The sequence below is a fragment of the Chamaea fasciata genome, unplaced genomic scaffold, assembly GCF_029207755.1.
Source record: "Chamaea fasciata isolate MVZ Bird 193981 ecotype frontalis unplaced genomic scaffold, bChaFas1.0.hap1 SCAF_4, whole genome shotgun sequence".
Classification (NCBI taxonomy): Eukaryota; Metazoa; Chordata; class Aves; order Passeriformes; family Sylviidae; genus Chamaea; species Chamaea fasciata.
Window position 1 is genome coordinate 4,163,358 of NW_027094089.1, and position 27,446 is coordinate 4,190,803.

The window sequence follows — 27,446 nt, forward strand, 5'->3', positions numbered from 1 at the left end:
ATCCTTTATTTAAAAGTGTGCAAAAGATTCCTTGAATAAAATGTGTTTGTCTTAATAATAAAAGTTTGGAGGTAGAACAACAACTCAAGTTTTTGTTTCCCCTCCAGGTTTTATTATAAAAGCACTTTTACTTAGAAAAACCTTCCTTTTTTAGGAAAGGGTAAAAACATGATACATACTTTAGGCCTTACTGCATCAAATCTGAAAAGACTGAGAAGAGGTACCTTGATTAAAAACCCCTACTGGTGAGAAAGACAGTCACTCAGTCAACAACTTTTATTGACTGGACACTGGTTTGGCCCTGGAGCATTCGCCCAGCTTGTCCTGCAGGTCGTGCAGAGGTAGAGCCAGAAGAATGAAGCACAGTTCGAGGATATTTAGCAGCAACAGCTTGTGATATGGTTTGCTGAAAAGTAATCAGATACATCAAAACAGTTAAATGGCACAAAAAAATTCACATCAAAATAGCTCAAGGTGAGCTGTGGTTTAAAAAGAAAGAACTGCAATCCAGCACAATGAAACACACTTATCAAGAAGGTAAAAATAAATGGTCATTCAACAGAAAGAGTAATTTTTTTTTCCTTTTTTATCTGTAACACAGTTTTTAGAATACAAAGTGCTAGACTTGCAATTAACTAAGTATCTTGAGCTTTTATCACCTCAATCTTATTTCAAGGTTGGTTTTAGTTTTTTTACCACACTGTTCGCAATTTTCCCCTGTAGCGCTCATTTAATCATGCCAACTTTCCTTTTGAAGATTTGCTATGAGGCAGTCTCTGGAAGATTTTTGTAAAGGTTTGCAATTTTATCAAGAATTAATTTTCTGCCCATAAAACTAGCCACCTTAGTGTAATAAACAGTACTCATTCTGCTTTAATCAAGATACATTCTCTTCCCTCTCAACTCAAGACAAATACTTGACTTAGATTTTTATTTGCAAAATGGGTATACAAAATATATCTCTGGGCTGTCACATTTATTACATTTTCAGAATTCAGTTTTTGTTACAGTAGTTCAGGTGCTTTCCTCATCATACTAGTCATAAAATCTGAATCCAGAGATTGTTCTTGATGAAATAATTACCACACTGAATCTCTAAACTCCTAAGAACACACTATTTAAAGATTAATTTCTGCTTAGGAGCCCAAACTTTTGAAAGCTATGTGCAGCAAGCCACATGGCTGTGAGTCATGGCAGGAAATGGAGGCCTTATTCTGCTTTTGCTACTGCCATGCTGGTGAGGAGACTGAGGGTGCTTGGGAAACTGGGAGGAGACACAGCCAGGACAGGTGACCCCAACTGACCAAAGGGATATTTCAGACCCTGTGGCACCAAGCTCAGTGTGTAAAGTACAGGGATGAAGGAGTGAGGGGAGGACATTTGGAGTGATGTCATTTGTATTCCCAAGTAACCATTGTGCATGGTGGGGCCCAGCTCTCTTGGAGATGGCTGAACACCTGCCTGCTCATGGGAAGCACTGAATTAATTCCTTGGCTTGTTTTGCTTGTGTGCACAGCCTTTGCTTTCCCTATTAAACTGCCTTTTTCTTAGTCCATGAGTTCTCCTTTTTTTACACTTCTGATTCTCTCCCTGATCTCTCGGGTGGGGGAGTGAGTGAGTGGGTGGGTGTGTGGGGCTTGGCTGCTGCCTGGCGTTAAACCATGACATCTCCTCACCAGTACCTTCTACACAAAGACAGTAAAGACTGTTTGCTGTTTTCAACCGGCCTCAAGTCTGAGCTTTGCCAAATGCCTCTTCACTAGGTATTTTTTTCTTCAAACTATTACCAGATGTGTTGTAACAAAAATATTTAAGAAGCATAATCTGATTTACCTGAGTGACTGGATGATGTTTCTCAACAATGACTGAACTCATGGGTGGAGCAACTCCCATCACTGCTAAACTCCCAGCTCTGGATTTTTGTCCCATATCAGCTCGGCCTGTGATTCGAGCAGTGATAGTTCTTCCTGCTTTCTGTTGTGCAGATGTTATTACTTTTGCCATGGGCTATAAATAAATTAAATATTAATCGGTTAAAAATTCTAAACATAATATTTACAATGCTCTAGTGTTTCTGCTCAGTTTTATCTGCCACATGCCTAAATGGAACATGTGATATTGCAGGTAATCCAGTGACACGACACATGACTGAATTTGCTCCACCTGGCTGCAACCAGGATTACTCCATTTTTTCCATTTGTGAGATAGCATTTCGAGCAAATTACTTCTATCCTGAGGGAAGTAAGGCTAATTTGACATAAGTCAAGCAGCATGGATAGTTTAGCTTTTCTTGCTGGCTGGATACCTGAGTGACAGCTGAAGGTACTTCTGTCACTGTGGAAATCCTCCCTAGTAATGACAGAACAGATAATAAAAAAGCTCCCATGCATACAATAATGCATTTTTCTCTGACAGCTGATAGCAAACTGTGCCAAATGCAGAAAGGAAAGGAGGGCAGGTTAGCACTAAGCACAGAAAAGGGAATGAGGGAGAAGTTTCAAAGAGCAGAATAACTAGACAAAGCAATTTCTGTAACAAAAGGTTATCAAGTCAAACACCAATTGTTCCTGTTGCACTATACCTAACTGTTCATGCACTCTTCTATTCTTCATTTTGCCACACTGCCCTACCTATAAAAAGAATTTAAAACTGCTCCTAATGTAAAAGAGTTTATGTAACATAAATAAGCATTTGTAAGCTGGTGTCTTCATACTGCCAGGTAAACTCTATGGCAGTGTCCTCAACTACATACCTGTGTTACTCTGAGAAATGTACAAATAACAATATCCAAACTAATATTTGTTATGGCTATGCCATAAAAGAAGAAAAAAAAAAGTTAATTTTAGCACGTTACCAGTTTTTGCGTTGATGTCACACCAGATCCTGACGTTGTGCTAGTGACCATCACTGGAGAATCTGAATCGAGTCTGGTCTCAGGAGTGGCTGCATGAGCCAGGTGGCTAGAAAACTGAAAGGAAACCAGAGTTTACACAAAATGAGCATTACTTTTACTTTCTAGAAAACACAGATACAGTTAGATAGTCAGTTTTTTTACTATCCCAATTACCCTTTTAATTGTAAGATCTTTGCAGATATTTTATCTCTAGTGTTACTGTTTATTGTCTAATTTAAAATTACCTATCTAAAAATTGTAGAAATAGCGTGAATAACATTTGTCACTATTAGAATGAAAAGTCAGGAGAGAGGTATGCACATCATCTCTGTTCTAACCTACTCTCTAGCATGATACTGTTTTACAGTGGCAAAGTTTTCAGGATGACCCTAGGGCAGGTCCAAAACAACCATGCTACTAGATGATGATCTGGCTAAGTTGATATGACAGGAAAATAAACTGAGTTCCCTCAATGTCTGTATGTGTTACCCCCCCTAAAAAAGAAGTTTGAAGCCAAGCCAGCTTTTCATCTTTCCAGAGTATATTAGTATATTATTAAAAAAACAAAAAAACAAAAAACCAACGCTTTTTTCCAGAGAGAACCTTAGAGAGCAAATTATGCTCATAGTAGTGGCCCTGTCTTCATTAGCTTAATGCATTTTCAGTAAAATTATTAAAAAAAGGAGCTTAATGAAAGTACAGCAAGCCACAGTAGCTGTGCCCCAGTCACTTCATTTTCACAGTGCAGTCTGAACACACCTGCAAGTTTCCTTTTAAACCTGGACTCTCTTCAAAAAAGTCCAAATCAAGGAATTTAATTTTTGTCATTAGGAAATACAATTCTGTTCCAGCCACATGCTTACCATGTTTTCCATCTGAAGAGCAGCTGCTGGTGGAGGTGATGGTGAGGGTTGATTATATTGTGAAGGAGGTGGCCTTCCTGCACCAGAGGTAGCATTATCATTTCTCCTGCCTCCTATATCTATTATTAGAAACACAAAGTAATGGGATAAGCACATAATCTAGCTAACCCTAAGGGGTGGGGATATGGGGGAAGGTAAATTCCAACAAAAATTTTAGGAATTTCTGTGGGATTTCTGTATAATCTAATAAAAAAGAGCAGGCTGATCTTTATAGAAGTAGGTAGATGGGCAGGTAAACAGATATAAACTACCATTCCTGTATTTTACCCTCTTTTGAGACACTTGTACATGTTCTTCAAGGGGCTTGTTTCTCTGTTATGTCTCAGCAGCCCCGTGGCACACGTCACCTACTTGCAGTGCAAAGAACTGAGGTTCTTCCTACTGCTTGCCAAAACTAAAACCAGTGTGCAAGAGGTGCTCTTATCCTAAGAGACAAAATTCAGTTTAGACAGGAAAACACAAAGGTCATACTGGACTTCTGTTAGGGCACAAGATCCTTAAGGGGGCTTACTGGCAGTAAAATAAAATGTTATGCATTAGCAGCAGAATTTCATCCCCACACATGATTGCTGGACAGTGGCCTCATCCTGGCTGTAGGGCTGGGACAATCTAAAGGCACCCTACAGCACTCATCTCCCTCTACCACAGCAGGCTGGCAAGCATAAACTTGAACAAAATCCATCTGGGATACTTTTATCTCACAATAAGAGAGACATTGGGGATGCCAAATCTGCAGACATGAGCCCAGTCCCTTTTCCAAACAGTTCCAGCCTTTTCCTTTAGAGTAAAGACTGTCTTAAAGGAAGGAGGGAGAGGTATTCTTATTTACTCTCCTATTCCTGAAGAAGCTGACGCTAGCAGTTCCAGGACAAGAGAAATTTGCTCATTCCAGGAACTAGAGTGACACCATGTGGTAGCTGTTTGGTTTTTTAATTAGCTGACATAAGCAGGAAAAATAAAAGCAAGGTGCTTCAAATCTGCGCAATACCTGTAGATGTCAAGAGTACAAGAGTGCCAGAATATGCATTTTGTACATATTTATGTGTCTACACACACATTAAGCTTAAGCACAGACAGGACCAATGCAGTAATAGACCAGTCAGATCTGATCTATGTTACTGAAGAAAAACAGTGTTATGATTTTTATAAGCAAAAAGTTATGAATTCCTGTGGCTTCAGTGTTTCTTTAAACATATAAAGAGGATAAAATAATCTTAATATACTACTAATTAAAAAAAAGTCAGCAAATTTGGCAGATAACTTTAATGCCATCAACACTGACACTAAATATTATGAAGCCATTAAGGCTGTGATACATGCACACTATTACTACATATATTATAACGATATATAATATGTATTTTACCTGTAGATTGTGTGTATATTAAATGTATATAAAAATAACCAAATAATAAATTTGTAAACAGGTGAAATTCTGCCTTTTATATCCAATCACAGTAGGTGGCACTGCAGTGTTCATGTAAATTTATAATTGCTGACTCATTCTGGCACATGGAAGCTTTGATGTCCACAGATTAAAAGACTAGAAACAAATCAGAATTATCTTCTCTGATGTTTGCAGTCCTCCAATGTCCTGATCACTGTTCTACCTGATTAAGAATGCAGATCAGTGGTTGTTCAACCATATTAAATAATTATGCAACTAAATTCATTAAAATCACCATCTGGCTGTAAGAAAAAGATAGCATGCCTGGGGCAGGGGAGAAGGTGGTACCAGAGGTGGTGGAAGCTGCTTGGGACTGAGGATGACAGATTCTGTGAGGTGATACAAAGCCTGATTAAAAAGCATAATAGTGGACAGACAAAAGAATGAGTTATGGGTATCCTAACATCCAGCATTGCAAAATCTTTAGGTGTTGTGCTGGTGTAGAGTATCAGCTCCAGCTTCTTAGTAACAATCAAGCAAAACCTTTGGTCCATGAAACTCAAGAGTTGGTCTCAACTATTCTAGAGCTCAGTTTTCTTCATTTCCTTATGACTTACTCTCATTTTTATAGGTCTACAGAAACATTGCTTTCACACCAGTCAGTTACTCTTCATTATTGGGGTACCTGTTGTCTGTTGCATGTTTTTTGAAAACAATAAACAAGCAAATAAAAGATAAGGATTCAAGATGGAATAATTCTTAATTAGTAACACAGTGAAAAATAAGGTACTTAGGAAATGCCCTGTAATGTTTTTTCCAAACTGAGTATCCTCAAGAAATCATTCATTCTTAACCTTCTACAGATACTGATCCTAAATTTTTACTAGCACACAGCTACTACACTTAGCTATTGTCATATTAACTTCCTAAGCAACTGCACAAATACCACTTATGTTTAACAGGCTTGGACAGCTGCTCAGGTAAGTATCCTCTTACATCTGCTTCAGGTTTTTATCTCCTCTTCCTTTTAGAGTGAAGAACTTCTCTAACATAGTTCAGGAACTCCTGAGTAAGACTGCTAAATTTAGCAACTGAAGTTCCTTGTCTAAGGCTGCCAGTACATCAGGCTGTTGAGCCACACGTGTAGCTGTGGCACTCCTGCTGCCACAGCTGTTTTCTCTTTAATGTAGGTTGCTGCACCAGCATGATTATGTTCCCACTGCAGTGGATTGTCTCACTCTGATTTCATTTGACATCTGTAAGCACGTGCAGCTCTTCCCTCTGCAGCTGCACAGGTTTCACGGGTATGCTGCTGATAAAAATAGACTGGTGTTTCCTGTTCTGGCACAGAGTTACAACTCAATACAGAACCTCAGAGATTTGCTTGTCCTCTTTACATTCAAAAGCAAGATTAAGAAAGAAGGAAGAGCTGTCTGGGAAAAGCTGATACATTGCACACCGAGATTCCAGAACATAAAGGAATTTTCAGGACTTCGTTTTCACTGCTCCATTACCCAGTGTTTTAAGAAGTTTGCCACCTTTGACTTCCTGTTCTGCCTTCAGCTGCAGGTTACCACTCTCCCAGCAATGTGGGATGAAGAGAACATGTTCTTCCTTTCAGCTACAGCAGTATGAATTCCAGCATCATTGTATTTCTCAACATATCCAACAGGACATATTAAAGCAATAAAAGTTTAATAAACTCTGTATCGCCAAAAATTCTCAAGTTAAAAAAAACAAAAACAAAAACAAAAGAGAAAAGGAACTCTATTAAAACAAACAAACAAAAATCCCCAAACCAATCCAACAAAAATGCACACACGCTATCAGATTAAACCTGCTATTCATACTAACCAGGATCTGGCCAACTGTCCTTGCTTTGAAACATGGTCATTGCTTCCAGGTTCAAAGCACACACACCACGCATAAAAGCTTTCTTCATGGTGTCTTCATACTGATCTCTTTCACTATGCAGTCGCAGAATCTCAGCTTTTGTCTGTTCCACAGTAGCAGATAACTATGAAACAGAAGGAGGAAATAGGTCTCTCTTACTTCTGAATGCAAACCACAAACATACTCATCAATTAACTTTAAAAATAATCTACTATATTTAAAAATATTTACTATATTGAAAAAGATGAAAATCTCTGCTTCACCAGAGATGAACAGCTCATTGTAGCTTCTTTGTAACACAGAACAGTATTAATAATAGAGCATATCAAGGACAAGACTATTCAAAAGGACCATCAGACTCTACCTAAGCAGAGATATATCTTGCAAGCTTTTGTCTTTTAGAAATTGGCATCTGGCACAACCCAGATCTCTGCAGAAGCACGGGTTCGTTCAACAGAAGAGCAATTGCTCTCAGACAATTATTTAAGTACAAGGGCAAATTTTCATCACCAGTTTCTCTTCTCTAGATATGGTAAAAAACTAAAAATGCTGAGAAAAGAACAGAACAAGTTGCTACTTATGGGTTTTGTTCTGTTAAGACACATTTGTTAAGCCTGTTCTTAAAATTCTAGATTTAATTTCTTGCTGAAATACAAATCTTTTAAAAGTTTGTTGGGGGTTAGGTTTGTTCCTTCTTTCTCTAAAGAATTTTTTCCCCATAAGTTACCAAGGAGACCAAGTGTTGGATACTTGAGAGTACTTAACCGAAACAAAGAGGTGGACAAAGGTGGAAGGGGGAGATAATGCAGGTAAAAGACAGAGCTTGAGGCAGCTGGGGGCTCTTCTTTTTCCGGCGTTGGGGGAGAGAGAAAACGGCTGTTGTTGGCTAGAAGAGTTTCACTGTGGCCAAAGGGATCCAGTCCTGGGAAATCTACTATCACCGGTTCGGCCTGAATCCTGAGTTTTCTCTGCCACCCGCGGGAGCTGGGCCGCTTCTGCCTCGCCTTCGGCTTCTTCGGCGCTGCTCCTCTTGCTGCAGCGTGACCCTGCACCCCCTGCGCTGCCGGGACATCCTGCCCCTGCCTTCCGAGACACCCTGCCAGCCCAGCTACCAGCCCGGGACCCTTCCACTGTTTCAGCTTGGTGCTCTGAGGATCCTGCAGGGACACCGAAACCAAACTGCCCTGGGTTTTGTGAAATAAAGCCCTCAAGGTTCTTGGTACTGTTTTCGTTTGTTATTAATGCTGTAGTTGTTTGGTGGGGTTTTTTTTTTTGTGTTTGCTTTATAATACATACTAGTAAAGAACTGCTATTCCTATTTCCCAAATCTTTGCCCAAGAGCCTCTGATTGTAAATTTATAATTGAAAAAGAAAATAAAGGGGTGTGGGGGGGTGGGGTTTACACTCTCCATTCCAAAGGAAACTCCAGTTGTGTTTTTTTTTATTACCTGGCTGATACCTGTCTTCCCAAACCAAGAAAAAGTTGTATTTTAAAACTGATTACTTAGCATGCACCAAAGCACAGTTTCACCTCAAGCTCTGAAAATTCTTTAACAATCTTAATCAGCAAGCTAAAGAAAAATCAAACTTAATTTCAGCCTTTAACAGTGTAGCTATTACAGAAAAAAAAATTGTACTCATCATGATCAGTCAAAGTGAAAGTACGGTCTTCTATTTCCATTGTCTTCCTCATTAAGACCTCAAAATGCATAGTCCATACTAAAAGGCTGCTGTTAGAAAACAAATGGCACTTCCATTGGTAGGCAACTAGAGATATGCCTTGTTTCAGCAAAGTCCAATTTATTTCATCTGTGCATGCAGATTGGCAACATTTTATATCAGAATCAGGGAAAAAAGTTACATCTAAAAACATAACAGAGATCTTAGGTTCATTCAGATCTTGCATACTTGGGGAGCTCTGTTCAGCTGGAAAATACTCAAGTTTGTTAGGTTTGCTGAGAAAGAGATACTTTGGAGGGACAGGGATTGGGAGTCAAGGAGCAAAAGAAGGAAAAAAAATTGATTTTACCTCTGCAATTTTGGCTTCATAATCATTGGTGAGCTGAACACAGACATCTTCTGCCCTTAACTGACAGGCTTTTGCTACGTTGTCTTTCCATCTTTCTTCACAAACAGAATGCCACGCTGCCCACACCTTCTTCATCAAAGCTGTCTGGAAATGCTTATCTGCCATTCTAATTGCACATTCCTTAGGAAGTAAATACAATCACATCATACCAAAGTTCAGGGTTTAGAAAAAGTTCGGTACTGCACTGTGGATGATTGTTTTACAGCTTATTACAGAGACCACAGTAAAAATGCCTCAGCTGAGTTACAGGCCCAGTGAAGGGCAACACAAGCAGCATCAGCAGCTCAGTGTTGCCTCTGCAATGTGCCATGGCACCATGAGAAACCATATTTGTGAACTCCTAGGCTACACACAGCAGTGGTCTTACTCTTAATTTAATGGCACTCAAACAACAACCTCACACATGTGGTGTAAAGAGACGTGTGTGAAGCCATTTTTTGGGTATGTGGCACATTTGGATTCACTGCAGGAATGATAAAACCAGCAGTCTAAAAGATTGCAGACAGTTAGCGTAAAACACTTACCTTTTGAATAAATTTAGACTTCAGGATTGTTTAAAAACTACCTTAAAACAACTCTACTGTTCTACTCTATATCAATATAGTCAGCTAACAACCATTTTTTTCCCATTCCAGAGAGTATTCTGACAGCAATGTTCTTTTTAGAACTGATCTTTTCAAACTGTTATTTGACACTGTCAAACACATCAAAATAGAAACAACGCACTTCCTTCAAACTGTAACAGGAACTTCAGCAGCTCTGACTCTTTTGAGTACAGAGGTTTCATTTTCATTGCATTTTGATTTCATGCACATACCTCTTGTTTGGCTTTCACATGCTGAATCCGCCAGAGTGTAAACCTTCTCATCAACTCCACTCTCTCCTTTTGCTTTTCCAATGCTCTGGACAAGTTAGTAATTACCTGCATAAGTATTTGTTAACACTGTTTCAATAGCTGTGATCACTGTAAGATCAAACAGAATGTACTTTATGTCTCAGTTATTTTTCACTTAAAGCACTTGCTTTTAACAGATGCTTTCTACTGAAGGTTCCCCTTACTCAAATCGAGTAAGAAACAATAATCAGAGTTCAAATCAGAAGTGAAATTCCTGTGAGTTCAGCACTCAGATTGTGCACTTCCATTGTGTAATTTTAGGAGAAGTTTAACTGAATTGTTATTTCCTCCTACATTTGCCCGTTTCTTACCTACTTTCTCATAATTAACTGTTACTGTAGCATAATATCAGAAGAATTTCTTTTATAAAGAGAATTTTGATAAATCAGAAACATTTATATTAGAAGTTTGTTTCATCTCTCTGAACAGAATAAAAAAGCTAAGTTGTTGCTATGAACCAGAAAAATCTTATTAAGAATTTTTACTCTCTTTAGAGGTTCTCATGAAAGATATTACATAGGCTTATAGCAATTAAAACATTTGAGAGGCAAGATGTACACTGAACAGTGACTACAACTGGGGACTTTTACCAACAATCTCTAGATTTAATGAGCACACATAAACAGCTGAAGTTCTCCAATTAAAAATTAGGTCAGGTATGATGCAAATTTGGTACACCAAATTGGAATATTACTCCATATTTCTGCCTAACTTTTTAAGCTAGATTCTGCCACATATGAGCAATTCCAGTGGTCAACAGTAACCCATCTTGGGACTTTGAGGAATAATGTAAAGTTATTTTAACTACTAAATAAATATTGTTGAGATCAACATTTTATGATAATATGTGGTAGCATATGTTAACATTATATTGCATTTGTTACAAGTAATAACCACTGAACATACATCAATGAAATGAATGATACCTAAAATTAAAATAGAAAGCAAATTAAATTGATATATTAATTACTTTTGTTGAAAAAGTGTCATAAAAATCAAGCTTTGATGCTGCATACACGCTGCTATACACTAGAAGTCTCAGACTAAGTCTACTTTTGTTAATTAGCATATTTTTGCAAATAAAAAGCATTTGAGATTTACAATGTGAAATAAGAATCTACAAAACTTGTAATATTTGTGAGGCTATAAAACCAGAGACTCTAAATGTCCAATCTTAAGTATATGTACAAATGGAGAGTTCCTAAGAATCCTAAAATAGAGGCTCTCCAACATTTAAGAGACTGTTGCCCATTTAAAATTGAGGAAAACTGATCTAATAATTGAAAAGTTAGAGGCTTTTAAAGTGTAAGAGCTAATAGACTCCCCTAAGCCCGTGTGAGCTTCATGAAATAAATAAGAAACAAGAGCAGTCTCTAGATTTAAGAAGCAAAAAAATGCAAAGCGTGCACATATTATGTGTTTTTTGTTAGTATAGACAAACTTAATAGCATCAATGATTATTTTTCTACTATACAGTCTGAATGCATTATTTACTTCTCTGTTACTTGCTTCAAAAAAGATGTTCAAAGAGATGGACCAAAAAAATTTAGTGTGGATATTTTTAAACAGAGAGGAACTGTCAAAATATGAAATTGAGTTACTACCTCATCTTTCCTGCTAATGGAGGTTTCATAAGCATGGAGTAACTTCTTCAGGTTTTCCACCTCATTCTGCAGTTGTTTCACCTGTGTGGCATGTTTCTCTTTCTCTTCTCTCATTTGAAGCTTGTGATGTTGAACTAAATTGAGTTTCCAATTTTTCAGCTCAGTCAGAATATTTGTCTGAAAAGTTAAAAGTATGACAGTAATGCAATGAGTTTAAACTATTCCCTCCTCTCTATTACTTTAATCTTAAAACACTTAGCAGTTAAGGAGACACAAATTTACAGCGATACCTTCATTACACGGGCTGTAAGTATTACCAGACACAATGAACTATTGAATCATGGTATCTGAACATTCCTAATGGAGACAATTATTCCAAATTTTTTGAAACAAGATACTCTATGCTACATATGCTCGTGTGCAATATACAACAACAACAAAAACCACCATTCTCCCAGCAATCACCCTGCAATTTCTCCTGCACTCACTCTACAATACAATGATATCTGTGCATGATTTTAAAGGATTCCATACAAAACAAATACCTTAAGACTTCCACTCCAGAGATCAAGTATATTTTCTATTTGAGTGACTTTTTCATCTGGCAAAGTTGATTCGGTCACTGTGGTTTTGTTGACTTCTCTTGGATCATGTGTGGACCCCTGAGAGGAAGTTACTTCTGAAAGAGCAGGTTGTTCCATACCAGCCTGCTTTGCTGATGTTGAGACTGAAAAAGAAACAAGACAATAAGGACTGACACTCTGGAAAGACTAACAGGTCCACATTCTGGATGGAAGTTAGAAGACAGGCATTGGTAAAAAAGGGAATAAAACATTTATGACATCAGAAACATCTTTTTCCCACATAAGAAACATCAGCCCAATTCTGATACAAGCTCCTTGGACATATATATTTGAACTGTCAATCCTATTGTAACATTAGTAAATTCCAAACTACTGCTCCCTTAAAATACAGTATCTTAATATAACTTAATATGAAAGAGAATGATCACAGCAACCACCAAAAATATGGGCAGATAACATCTCTAAGTAAAAGCTTCTTGACAATTAACATCTCAGGTCAACAATCTACTAACTTCCCTTTCCTTTTTCCTTAATGAGCCTGTAAACACCTGAGGTCTGTGGTGTTCCTTTACAAATTCACAAAGTTGCCTGTGGATATATTTCCATGTTAATATATACCTACATCCATTAAAGTCTTAAATTTGTTCCTTAAATTAGAGTTCAAGCAATTTGAGAAAGGAAGTATATACCATGAATTTATATAATACTTTATACAATAAATCCTCTCTTTCAGGAGTTGTAGCTAGGTACCACTGCAATAAAAGTTAAACCCTGCCCAAAAGCTAGTTTGTATGGATTTGAGCTGAGAATAAAATTAATATTTAAGTAAACTTGGGAAGTAAAATATTGTTTTATATTTAGCTATTCCTTACAGAAAAATTGCTATTTGACAACTGAAAAAAAGAAAATTAGAATGAAGAGGTATTAGCAGTTTCCTACTAATAACAACAAACATGACGACTTCAAAAAAATACTCTTTTTTCATAAACAGAGGAAACCTCCAACATTTTAGTCTTCATTTCTGAAAACAAATATTGTCTGATAGGTACTATTTTTTGGTTCAGCCTAGAAGAGATAAGCTTGTCTGTCACAAAGTAGTATCTTCAGTGGACACTAGAAAAGTGTGTTTCTAATTTATGTAAGGCAGAGCCTGATGGTTGATATTCTTTTACAGTTATTTTTACTGCTAGGTCTCCTTTGCTAAGGAAATAAGAGGAGTTGTCTGGCTGATACTCCCTGCCACAAAACTACTACACTCATGCTCCAAAACAAAAAGGAAATAAGGAAGAACCATGATGCAGAAGCAGTTACCACTGGTTTTGATATTTCTCTCAAGGTAATACACAACCACGCATCATAAAAATAAACACCAGCTTGAGCTAAAGAAATCCAAATAACACATCATTTCTATAGACTTAATGCCCTATTACAGAAGCAAAAGACCATAAAGAGATTACTCCCCATCACAGAGTATATTAACATCAGGCTTTAGTTTTTGTCATTGTTTCTCTTGAAAATGACAGAATTATTGCTAAGGTAGTGGCAGAATTTGAATACTTGTTGCTTGTAAAAATGTCTAAAATACGTGACATGCCAGGCAGATGATCCAGATTACCTGAAATATATCTAATTCTCTGATGAAGAATCTGACTGGCATCTGACAACAAAATTATCTGGCACCATTGGCAAATATTCACCACTTAGGTCTGTCCTTCACCACTTTTCCCCATTCCTGCATGCCACTCCTTCCTTCAGTTGTGTCATGGAGTGCATGAACCTTTGTTTTTATTTTTAGACTTCTACTACTTGGTTAGATTACGAAGATATCCAGTCTACACAGCACAGTTTGTAAAGACACTTGACCAAAAAAACCCACAGAAATGGAACCTAACATAACAAAATCTAACCAATCAAAACAGAATATTAAAACAGACTGACAACTGCCCCAGTCTGAGAATCACAGTATTACTAGTTCGTCCACTCCCTTCCCCTTAACTCCCCCTATGAACAGATTATCCTAACAGAGGTTTCATTTCTCTCATTTACCATAGGATGTGTCATACCTTCACTGAATCCACCAAGTGTATCTGTCACATGTTTACAACAGCATCTTATGAAATTCATCCTGGCCTTCCAGCATTGCCATAATTTTTTGGTTGTACACATAATAATTTATTTCTAATGCTCTCCTACTGCCACCTCTATTCCTTCCATAGAATTATATGATGTCATTCAGTTACAGTGTGCTAAAGTATCAAGGATATTGGAACCATTTGGATATGGTAAGTATAGAAATGTACTTTATTAAATTATCTCCACACTCGTTTACTGCAACAAATCTCAAGACAGAGGTAATGAAATTAGCTGTTTATCCAGATGTCTGTTACTACTGTGGGATTTTTCTGTGTTGTTCTAGTCTATCTGACTCTTTCTTCTTTTATTAAGTAAGCAAGCTCTGACAGAGTGTTCTCACACATGACATACTATTAGTGGCCCAAGCTGAGCACAGCAATTTGCTAAAATGTTTTAAGAAGTCTAATGGATATATAGTGAGGATTGGCAGGCCTGAAGAGACTGAATTTTCCACTCTTTCGGTATGAGTCATCATTGCAGATCTCTGCAAGAAATAATTTACTGCTCCAGTCTTAGTAATTTTCAAATTTAATCAACTAAACTGGTAACAAGAACAGGAAATTAAGTTTTATGTTTCAAAGTTTAAAAACATTTGTACATTGAACTGAATTGAACAGTACAGCATGTTTATTCTAATTACTTCTCTTATTTGATTGAAAGCCCTTAGGGAAGATACTATGTATATTTAAATTTTCTGCAACAAATAGAGATTACCAGTAATCAGACTTCCACCACCAAAATGTTAGCATCCAGACCAAAAAATACTTCATAACCAGAACTTCATTTCAGAAGGCATCACATGGCATTGTGATTGGTCCAATACCATCACATGGAGAAGGGGAAAATACACTGTAAACTTGAGAAGCTCTGCAGAACAGCAAACTTTCAGGTTTTAACTCCATGCTCAGCACATTCATTCATTTTGGTTTACAGTCATAGAACACTAACCTAATAATTTATGATTTTGTTATTTTAACACAGTAGCAGCAAAAGAGCCAAATGTCAAAAAGCCTGATTTTTAGTATGAACAAGCAGGCAATGCCAAAAGAATGGAGTTAAAAAAAAAAATTAGCTGTCCTTCAGAAACAACCTGGTGAACAATCCCACCTGATCAGCATTAGAGGTACAGTATTAAGCTTGAATTTAAGCATTAGAGGTATAGTATTAAAATTGAATTTAACAGTTTCCTCAATCTTCAAAGTCTTGTTATTATCATCATGAAAAATGAAGGTATTTTGAGGCTATTAACACTATGGCCAACACTACTTCAATATGTAATCACCATCAATCAGTACTAGTGATTAGATAGCGGAGTTCAATATTTTGATCAGATCTCCTTGTAAAAGTTGGAATAACCTTTTTACAACTAGATTGTTTCAAGCTCTGTCTCAAGGAGGTATCTCTCTCCCAAACTGAGAAGACATAGTGATATTTTGAACAGCAAACACATATTTTGATATAGTAGCAAAGCAAAGGAAACTTGTTTAGAGCATGTAATTGACAGAAAAAGGATGAGTCTGTGTAAATATTCTTCTTGTCTCTTCTGCTCTAGGGAAAGTTCAGAAGCACCTTCTTTACTGCCTTTAATCACTTTTTTTCACACCTTTCTGTGCTAGCCAGACAAGCATGGCTTAAGCCAGCACAGTATAAAAACTAAGCAACCAGCAAAATTAACTTTCAACACTGCAGTAGACTTGAGCTGGCTTTAACCCACACAGACTGAGGCAGCAACAGCGGACAGCTTATGTGGTGATGGTTCATACACAGAGACTGGCAACAGCAGCCACAGCTGCACTGTGATCTGTGTACTGCAGACATTGTGCTGGTGCCCTAACTGCCCATGTAAATCCTGATTTACTCTTCCTGTAAATCAGATTTTGGCTAACACACAGCTCATGCCAAGGCCTGGTGTGTCCTGGGGCTGGTGCCATGAGGTCAAGGCGAGAGCAGCAGGTAGGCAGGACATGATGGACAGAAGGGCTAAAGGTCATTTGGCAGCTGCCATCACCCACCACTTGCTGTCTCCTGCAGCCTTAATCCTTCTGTACAGATTGTCTAGCAGTTCCTTCAGAACCTAAAAACTTAAAGAAATAGTATTGACCAAAGTTACAAGTTGGAAGGTACAAATATGTAACTTGTTCCTCTAAACAGCAGACATCAAGCCATCCACAGAGGTTATAAAAGGGAAGACAGAAAAGTAGCTAATTTTCTTAAAATTAAATAGAATGATATAGAATAGAAGTTAGTCTAATGTTAGTTTTTCCTGATTATGCTTAACTTCCTAGAAAAGAAGTAACACAGGTGTGATTGTTTACTATTTCTTCAGAAGCAAAATTATCAAAGGAAAATTCTCAATCTAAATGCTAGTGACAGAAGCAAACAACACAATCAAAAATATCCATATTATTAATGCATCACCAGACACTAAGTTTAGAGAGTTAAATACCAAGCAATAAAATAAAACTAGAATAACAGGATCAAACTAAAAGAGCAAGGATGACATTCATGTAGTGACATGATTAGTCATTACACAAAGCCCTAAAACGGCTTAAAAGGATAATCCTTCCTTCCAAATAATCATTGTTTTAATATGTATTTCTCTATCACAGCAGTACAAGCTTGAGCAAGATTAGCTGTGACCCATCAAAACTCAGCTAAGTTTACTGTAAGTATCCCTTTTTCTGTTATTACACCATCTTTAAACACCTGCACCACAAAACACAAAGAACCGTCTGTCAGCATATCAACACTGTCAGCTGAAAGTGATGCCAGAGAGAGAACCCTTCAGGGAGTATGCCTTCCTACATCTCTTGTTGTGCAAAATGCAAATGTGCTACAAATGACGTACATATATTTTTCAAACTGAAGCTATTAAAAAAATGTAAGTCATAGAAGTTGTATCATGGTTCTTGCAAGCTCAACATATAGCCTTGGGCATACTACCTGGAGTCTTATGGTGACTGGCATCATCTATTATCCTTGAAACTCTGCCAGGTGATCTCTGTTCTGGTGCAGGTTCTGGCAACCTTGAGACACACTGCTCAAACCTCGGAGTCACTACAGTATACTGAAACAGCTCTTCATATTCGTCCTGTTGCAAAGTGGTGACAAAGAATTATAAAACTACAATTGCATTTTTAAAAATTAGGCATATGTAAGAAGAAGTGCAAACTTTTTTCTATAGTTTCAAGAGGCTTCTTTCCTATTATTATGGTGAAAACTAAGGGAATTTCCCCTTGAGTTGCAAAAGTGAGCTGTTTTTCTACACTGAATATAGTAATTCAATGTTCTCTAGCTGAATATTCACATTCCTTCTGATTACAACTATATGCACTGCAATAGTTGCACAGAAAGACTCCCAGATGTCAGCATTGAACATTATAATAGGCATCTAAAACAAGAACTGGAAAAAAAACTACAGTTCCAGATCATGTAAGTTAATTAATTGACATTACTATTTCTAATCACTACTACTACTGCTTCAAAGAAAAACATGTAATTTTATAGTCATGACAAAGATGCTACTGAACACAGTCACACTTCAAATTCTCTAACATCACGATTTCTTTGGTGGAAGTTGTAAATCCAGTCATCAAGAGAGATTTGATTATACACTATTTTGTTTAGAGTGAAAATAATTATTCCCACCTTACATTATTTCTTTTTAAAATTATACAGGTATATGGAATGTGTACATATAATTTAGGAAGAAGCTTTCCTATTAAGAAGCTATAAACCCGCCTAATTGGTACGTGGCATTATGCTATGCACCAAAGTTAGTCAATTAATATTTTTTTGAAACCTCCCAATGAAACAGATTTTCAGGATGGAGGTATTAGGTGTTCATTGTGAAGCTGTAAACAATCTGTATTATAGCTTAAACACAAACCCTAGTAATTAATTAAACAAGTTCCATTACCAGTTACATACTAAAACAAATCAAATCTACTAATTAAAGATTTGGAAAACAATGTCCATTGGAAAATCTAAACCAAGGTCACTAGCAGTTATTTTTTCTTCACTTAGTATTATCACATTAGTTTTGTTCAGGACCCTAATGAGGTCAAACCTCAGAAACCAAGTGTGAATTCAAAAATCAATTTCCTCCTTAACCTGGAGAAAGTTAGAGTGAAAACAATCAATGAAAGGTACCAATTACATGCAATATGTTCTTGAATCTAACAACTGAAAAGGATAATATTCTCAATGTAACTTCCATATTTTTGTTTTTCAACTAATTAGAGAATTGAAGAAGCTAGGTTTGGTACATTTTACCTGAATTCTAGTTTTCATTTAAATGTCCATTTCCCTTCTTCTAATCTATAACGTTCAAAGTAAAAGCCTAAATAAATGTATACAAAGCTACAGAATTACAAATACATGATGTATCTTTTGGATAAGTAAGTGTGTCACATTCCATGTAAAAGGTATAGTAAGTTGAAATCATGTTAGTTAACTTGTTAGTTATCAAATTTTCCACAGCCGTATCTTTCTAAATATATGCAGTTTGGATTTTCTAAGATGTCAAAAAAAGAAAACATATCTTCAGACCTGTTACTCAATCAGGAACTACATGGAATCATACAAAACTCCCTCTACCAAAATTTCATCTGAGTAAAAGAGCCAAAATTAACCTTAACTAATATAAATTAAATGATTCTGCAGAAGATGTCAGATCACACCTCTGTCTTCTTCAAAGAGATCATGTAACCAAATAGCAACGTAGAACTAATTTTTCCCCACAAACAAGTTAGTTCTCAGACAGAGCTGATCCAGCTGCTTCCATGATTATCTCAGTAAATTCAAAGGACCTGGTAGGTCAGATGTCAGATGCAAGTGGGTGTCTCACACTGAGTCACCCAACTTATTCATTATCACACAATCTGTCCTAGCATTCAAAATACATGCACCAAGTTATGGCAGGAAATTTCTCTCAAGTTCTAACTGCTATTAAAACCCAAAGGATCCACTCTCTACAGGAATACGCACACTTACGCGCCAACAGAAAGTGTCAAAAGACAGCATCCAGCCACAAATCTGGAAATAAATGTTTATAAATTACAACATTACAACACTGTTGAAATGAAGTTGAAAGGCAAATATTAAAGAAAGCACAGTACCCCAGTTGTAATCAGAAACTTAAGACACATGAAGAAAATAATCCTGGAGACAGCAGTGGGAATATGAATGGAAACATTGAGTGATTAAGTGTATTATCTCAATCTTAAATACTCCATGACAAGTATGCTGGAACTGGAATGCAATATTGACCAGTACATTTAGAAATAAAACCACAATAAAATAAAATTTACAATATAACTTTGGTTTACTATCTTGGTTCTGCTTTAAACAAAACTTTCAAGCTGTTTTGTCAACTGCTAACAATTTTGTTCATGTATAAAACTAGAGGAATATAGTTCTATGACCTGGAGGCCAGTGGAGTTTTGACTGTTTAATGCCTTGGTCTTGTAGAAGTAAATGTAATGATGCAACAAACAAATGGCACCAAAAAAAATCACATGTTTTTTGATTTTTTTTTCTATTTTTTAAATAAAAATCTACAGAAACTGCAAAGGATTGTAGTCAAGGTTACTAAACAATATGATAAGAATAGATTGAATGGATAAAGTCTTGCATAACCCAATTATAAGTTATGGAAATTCTCTAAGAGACTGCAGATCTCTTTGTAAGGAAGAAGTGATAATCTGGTCTCTGTTTAAAAGCAACACATAATCAAAAAGGCCCAACCAAACAAAACAGAATAGACCTTCCAAAATTATCTAAAGGGAGTACTTCCCTGTCATCATTCCTATTGATCAGCTGTGACCTCAGTGTTCTCCCTTTTCAACAGTAACCAACTCCTACCAGGGGTGGCTTTGGGATTGTCTAGTCTGGAGAAAAGGAGGCTGAGGGCCCTCTTTGCTCTGCCCAGCTTCCTGAGCAGGGAAGTGAGAGGAGATGTCCATCTCTTCTCCCTGGGATCCAGTGATGGAATGAGTGGGAATGGGAGGATCAGGTTTGACCTTAGGAAGCATTTCTTTACCGGGAGGGCAATCAAACACTGGAATGGGCTTCCCTATGGAGAGTCCTTGCTGCCACGAGCCTCTCACTGTTCAACAGCCATCTGGACAATGCCCTCTAACAACATGCCTTAACTTTTGGTCAGCCACTGTCTTGGTTTAGATAGATAGGTATCTGCCAGGGAGGGTTGGAAACTCCCTTAAAATATAAGCCCCTCCCCCCCTTTTCCAAATTATCATAAATTTGCAATTAAAAGGCTGTCAGGCAAAGATTTTGGGAATAGGTAGAGCAGTTCTTTACTAGGGATATAAAAATACAGATGTTGTAGTACAGAAGAATAAGCAAGCAAACAAACAAACAAGAAATCCTAGAAAACCCTGACAGAGTCAGAAATACAACCTGACACCCTGTTGGTCAGGGTGTTGGAAGCAGTCCAAAGTAAGCCCTACTGGAGTGGCAGATGTGATTCTGTTGGAGTAGAGATGGTCCCTTTGAAGAAAAAGGGTCCAGTAATGGTGAGATGGGTCCAGTCTTCCTCCAGGGATCCGGTGGAAAAACTGGATACCTAGTGGGACTGTGGCTCCTTTTTATCAAGGTTAAGATGGTTTGGCTCCTCCTCCCTGTGTGGAGCAGCTTACAATAGTGCAGTGTAATGTGTAATGTCATTGATGAGCTCTTAATGGTCCATTAGCAGAAGACATTCCCATGGAAGTAGTGAAACAATGAAGAGAGATAAGTAGCACTCCACCATCTGATAAGTGACACTGACCCATTTGGGCAAAGATAAGTAATTCTGCTCCACCCAGATGGAATAGAATAATATGCTCTCTACAAAACCCATGACATTAGCCACAAAATGGTCAGGCAGTTCGGCCAATGACTGATGTGGGTCACTTCCAGCTGGAACTGTTCTTCTCTAGACACGTTCTCATTCACAAAACAGTCACTCACTGGTACAAGTTTGTCATTCTCTACAAGGTGGTCTTAGAGCCTCCTTAATAATCAACCAGGTCATAACAGAAAATTCTGGTCCTTCAAAATTAGTAGCATGATGCTTTTATCTTGTTCTCTGACTACAAAAAGCATTGGAAACACAGAGGGCATTACTATTCCTAAACAAATATTATGATAACTTATCCATGAGATACAAGCACAAATAGAGAAGTATTCGAGCTGCAGAAATGAATTGCCTCTAAAAATGTTTAAAAGGTACAACTCAATCCAAATGGTAAAAGAAGAAAGAAGAAAACCCCTTAACTAAACAGTGCTGCAGCTGCATATGCCTATTTAACCAGGTGACAAATATGGAGATACACTTCTACAGGGCAACTAGCAAAGCATGTTATTGTCAAAACTGTCCTGGTTTGGACTGTATCCTACCAAAGGAAATAAAACACACTCAAATAGGAACAACCAATTATGAAATGATGAAAACCCGCTGCTTTCAATAAAATGGTACAAAGACTTTATCCTATATAACTGCATCTTCTTGAAAGAATGATGAGCACAGAAAATGAACCCCCCCAGTATTACAGTTACAGCATGTCCTGATGTATTTGATGCAGAAAGTAAAAAAAAATAAACCAAAAAGCAATCATTTTCTTTCTGTGATTAACTTAGACATAATACTACTCCAAGGGAAATAAATCCATTTTAACAAATTCAGTTTTTAGAACATCATGGGGAAGGCCTAAAATATAGTTACTCTTCATCTCTCAAAAATAATGGGTTTCTACCCTACTGTGTCAAATTCCAACTTCTTGATAAGACTTAACACAAATAAAGAGTAACACCAGAAAAAAAAGGTAAGAAAACTACCTATTTTACTTTCAGCTGATCAAATTCTAAAGTTTAGATAAGAATTTTTACATTAATTCCTTGTGAAATCCACCAAAAAGGAATCTAACTAAACATATTTTAGCATTAGGGTTTTTTTGTGGTCTACTTTGTTTACTTTCACTAAAATTTTAATTATTTTTCTGAGTATGTAAAATATAAAAAAGATGAATGTTTAGTTAGATTTCCTTGCAGTTATCCTTTGTCAAATAAAATGCCATGACAGTAAATCAAATTATATTGCCTCTGTCCTACCTGAGGATCTGGAGAAACAGAACTGTCCTGAACAAAGTCTTTTGGCAAAACTGGACTTGTGCTTTTCTCTTCATCGGATGACATTCTGCACAAAGTAAGTCTATAAAACAGTAGAAGCTGCACTTCATTGTTCAGTTTCAGTATGCAAACATGTATCCACCAACATTTTCCCCAGAAACAGATTCTGTTTTAACAACTGGATCAATGCCCCCTCTGTGCACTAAACTGATTGAATTGTCTCATTATATAATATAATAACTATTTAATGCTAGGCTGGAAACCGTCTGATCCAAACCATGGAGATAGTTTCACTAACTTATAAGAAAACAAGGAATGACCCAAAAGCAACAAGGTCAGTTGTTGCAGTTACAGATACACTCCTGTGTCAATCTCTCATTCACACTGTATTGTTTTGGAGTTTATCAGGCTGCTTCAGCACAAAATTCTTACAGAGAACATAAGAATGCATAAACTACATTGTGCCCACCCACTGCATGACCTCAACCACAGCCCAAGATGCACATGAAAGACAACTAGACACATTGAGGAAGGAGTTGTCAGGAGAGAAGGCACACCACCTTAAATAACCAGAGGAACTGATGACTGTACAATGTAGCAAACAACTTGCAGGGAAAATTTATTTTTAGAGAGATCTTTACAACTGTCAATTATAACATTTGTGTTTTTTAAACAGATGTATCTTCTGACAAATATGTAAATTTTAAATTGTTAGTTGTACTGTCATAAACCCAGCAGGAATATCCTACTTAAACATTATCAATGTTTCTCAAAGTATCAAACCCTCACATAGCTCTCTCTATAGGAATACAGATAGAAATTAATTATTCTTTTGCTCTTTGAGCTACTCTAAACACTGATTCTTCCTGCACCACAAAAGCTCTCTCTGCTATGGATATTTTTACACCTTTCAGAATGACAAGCTCATTTCTGTGCTGATGATGGTATAAAGACAATTTCGAATGCTGAGATTTCCTGTAGCTCAAGGTTCAAAAGACATGATTACCATCTTCCTACTCCCTGCTGAGCCCTCATATACCAACCACATTTTTTGAGTACAAAAAATGGAGTCTAATGAAGGTTTAGTTTGTACTTTTTATTCCTGTATGTCTGTGTGTAGATGCCAGAAGAAATACTACCTTTGTCAGCTCCGCCTCTTTCATTGCCTCCTAGTCTGAAAAGTTTCTTTTTTTCTCTCTCACATGAATTATTCCTTATATATACCCTTGGTTTTACCCTCTCTACATAATGGAATAGCTCTATACTAGCACTCTACTGTCTTCTAGCTGATAAATTCTATCAATACTAAAAAATACTTCTGTAATCCTAAAATACCAACATCAACTTCATATGCTTTCCTACATAGTTTCTCAAATTGTGGATCCTGACTACTCTAAAAGCCCTGGATCTATTCAAAGATGTGTGTGCATTAGTGAAAATCACAAAGAACCAACTATCTACCACTTATAGGAATTATGTGTGTATTTGCAGCCAGAAGTTAGAAATACTGTTACCTTCCTTTCTCAGTAGACTCCAAAAGAACAAAACTACTGATTTTTCTGAGAAACAGGATGGCAAATGGATTTCCATGTGAATGCAGACAAGACCAAGGAAGTAGAAAAGAAAGGTACTTACTGAAAAGTTCCTTCAATAACTTAGGACCAGTGTCCTGAGTTCTGCTTTCAGTTCTCTAAGATCATGCCCCTGATATGCAATTTAGTGGATCTAGCGCTCTAGTTTCAGTGATAGTACTTATCAATTGAAACTACTCTCTGGTCTTACAAAACTCAAAAGGTTCCTTCATTACCAGTGACAAAGCAAACTGACCTTAGTCACTCCTCACATGGCTTCCCCTTAAGGCCCTGCACCATCTTCACTGCCCTCCTTTGGATGCTCCCAAATAGCAGAATGTCTTGTACTGTGGCACCCAGAGCTGCCCCCAGCACTGGAGGTGAGGCTGCCCCAGGGCAGAGCAGAGCAGGACAACCCCCTCCCTTGCCCAGCTGATGCTGTCCCTGATGCCCCCAGGACATGGGTGGCCCTCCTGGCTGCCAGGGCACTGCTGGCTCATGTTCAGCTTGCCACTGACCAGGACCCACCAGATCATTTCAGTGGGGCTGCTCTCCAGCCTCTCATTTCCCAGTTTGTTCATACATCCAAGGTTGCCCTATCCCAGGTGGCTTTTCTGCCTTTGAGGAAATCAGCAGCCCTACCCACTTCAGAATTGTCAACAAACTTACTAAGTACACCTTCAATTCCTGCATCCAAGTCAACTGAGAAGATGCTGAAATGCACCAGGCTTAAGATGGAGCCCCCTAGGGACAAGGTCACCACTGTGAAGCCACCCTATCCACTGTAACCCTCTGTGCTCACCCATCACATGATGTGTTCATCCAGCTGTGGGCAGGACATTTTGTCCAGAAAGATCCTGTGAGACAGTGCACCAAAAGCTTTACTGAAATCCAAAAAGATCACATCCACTGGCGTCCCTTGAACAAGTAGCTCGGTCACCTTGTCATAAAAGGGAATTAAGGTCCTCAAGCAGGACCTTATGAACCCATGCTGGCTGTGATTAACCACACCCATGTTGCAGACTGAAGCAAAGAATTAATCTCTGCCTTGTTCTGTGTCCCTGTTCGTGAGGTGACCATCCTCATCATGCAACAGTCTCATGCTATTTCTGGACTGCCTTTTATTATTGACGTATTTTTTTAAAACTACTTTTTCTGTCCCCCACAGTACTGGCCAGCTTCTAGTCTAACTGAGCTCTGGCCACATGAATTTCCTGTCTACCACGGAGAGCTGAATCTCTGTATTTCTCCCATGTAACCTGACTTTGCTATCACTGGGCATATGCATTCTTTTTTTGCCTTAGCCTCAGAAGAAGATCCCTGCCCAGCCAAGCCGGCCTAAGAATAACCTGTCAGCTTTGATCTCAGTGAACAAGCACTAAGTACCACAAAATACCGGATAAGTTTCTAAAAGAGAAATCAAGGGACATTAAGACACCATATCTGGGTGGTGCTAAGCTAATTTGCTAAGCTGCAAATCATTATGTGGTGAAAGACAAGTGAGAAGAACATCCTCAAGCTTACCAGGTTCTTCTGAACTTACCCAAGAATCTGTCAAAATATATGTCTGACTTCATTAAAGAAAGATTCCTGCTAGGAGCAGCAGTTTCTTGCAAACCATAAGCATACAACTGCAGTTGTAACACTGCTACTTTCAAGAAACAGGATGCAACTATAAAGACCTTGGTCTGACTCATTGTTCCTTTCTTTAATTTTGAATTAATTATGCTATGCTCAGGTGGGTTTTTGTGGGTTTTGCTTTGTTTTTAAGTAAAGGTGATACTTTCCAAATAACTTTGTGTATCATTCAGAACAGAGGGCTCAAGGCCTAGGAAAGAGAATCATGTAGTGGGCAGGGTCATGACAGACCACAGTGGGTCATCTAGTCCAACCCTCCTGCTCAAGCAAGGTCATCCTAGAGCACATGGCATAGGATTGAATCCAGGTGGTTCTTGAATATCTCCAACAAGGGAGACTCCACAATCTCTCTGAGCAATCTGTTCCAGTGCAAGGTCACTTGCACAATAAGGATGTCACCCCTTATGTTCAGGTGGAACTTCCTGTGTATCAGTTTCTGCCCATTACCTCTCGTCCTATTGCTGGCATCACCAGGAAGAGCCTGGCTCCATTGCCTTGGAACCCTCCCTTCAGATAATTATAGACATTGATGAGGTCTCCTCTCAGATTTCTCTTCTTGAGGCTGAACAGCCTCAGCTCCCTCTGCCTTTCCTCTTAAGAGAGAGATGTCCCAGACCCTTCACCATCTCTGTAGCCTCTGCTGGACCCACTCCAGGAGCTCCATGTCTTTCCTGTCCTGAGGAGCCCAGAATTGGACACAGCACTCCAGGTGTGGCCTCACAGGACTGAGTACAGGGGCAGGATCACTTTCCATGACCTGCTGTCAATGCTCTTCCTAATGTCCCCAGGATCCCATTGGCCTTCTTGGCCACCAGGACACACTGCTGGCTCATGGACAGCTTGTTGTCCACCAGGACCCCCAGGTCCTTCTCCTAATAGCTGCTCCCCAGCAGGGCAGCCCAAGGTGCCTGAGGTTGTTCCTTCCAGGAGCAGGACCCTGCATTTGCCTTTGCTGAATTTCAGATGATTCTTCTCTGCCCATCTCTCCAGCCTGCCGAGGTCCTACTGAAGGGCTGCACAGCACCCAGGGGTGTTGGCCATTCCTCCCAGCTCTGTGTCCTCAGTGAATTTGCTGAGGAGGCGTCTGACCCTTATCCAAGTCATGGACGAACAAGTTAAACACTTCTGGGCCCAGTACTGAACCTTAGGGGACACCCCCAGTGACAGAACAACACTTCTTGCCAGTAGAGGCAAGACACATTCGCTCCCTTTAGCTGTACCTCCTTACAAAGCAGCGCTGCTCACACTTGTAACTCCTCACCACAGCAGCTCCGCAGCTGCCCCCGGCGCCGGTACCGCTGAGACCGCGGCTGCCATGGCAGCCGGGGACAACAGCGACAGCCCACTGAGCGTCCCACAGAAACCAGGGAGGCACACGGGTGCTTAGGCACCGGGGAACACAACAGATTACCAACAGGGAGATTCTCCTTTTCTTTTCTTACACAGGGTTCTTAAGGCAACCAGCCCCACCAGCGGGCAGGGTGGGGCTGCAGGCGGCAGTGCGGCCCCCGGGCAGGAGCGGGGGTGCTGTGGGAAGGACGGCGCGGCCCCCGGGCAGGAGCAGGGGGAAGGACGGCAGGTGCTGTGGGAAGGACGGCGCGGCCCCGGCCCCCCCCGCTCACCTGCGGGCTCCGGCCGCGCCGGCCCCCGGCACCGACGGTTTCAAACTGCCCGAGCGGAAGAGGAACCCCCTCTGCCATAGGCTC

At 38.7% G+C, this 27,446-nt stretch overlaps 1 protein-coding gene across 2 annotated transcripts; it reads right to left on the reverse strand.

Moving 5' to 3' along the window:
• Positions 1-27,446, reverse strand: POC5 (POC5 centriolar protein). 2 transcript variants are annotated; one of them, XM_066182273.1, is made up of 12 exons: positions 27,363-27,446; positions 22,514-22,613; positions 17,345-17,492; positions 12,230-12,411; positions 11,685-11,861; positions 10,003-10,107; positions 9,126-9,305; positions 7,058-7,220; positions 3,757-3,875; positions 2,855-2,968; positions 1,834-2,007; positions 1-406 (listed from the first exon to the last, which is right to left on the reverse strand). In XM_066182273.1, exons 2-12 carry the CDS (start codon positions 22,595-22,597, stop codon positions 263-265), a joined length of 1,590 nt encoding a protein of 529 aa, XP_066038370.1. In that variant the 5' UTR covers positions 22,598-22,613; positions 27,363-27,446; the 3' UTR covers positions 1-262. The 2 variants fall into 2 exon arrangements, with proteins under 2 accessions (XP_066038370.1, XP_066038369.1); XM_066182272.1 differs by lacking the exons at positions 17,345-17,492; positions 22,514-22,613 and having other exon boundaries at positions 27,363-27,421.

Bases quoted from the DNA above. Each gene is read 5' to 3' on its own strand.
- POC5 (XM_066182273.1), bottom strand. From the start codon at position 22,597: ATGTCATCCGATGAAGAGAAAAGCACAAGTCCAGTTTTGCCAAAAGAC. The intron at 11,862-12,229 runs GTATTTGTTTTG...TTAACTTTTCAG, and splicing joins TCTGGAGTGGAAGTCTTAAG to ACAAATATTCTGACTGAGCT. The intron at 2,969-3,756 runs GTAAGCATGTGG...GTTTCCTTTCAG, and splicing joins CTCTTCAGATGGAAAACATG to TTTTCTAGCCACCTGGCTCA.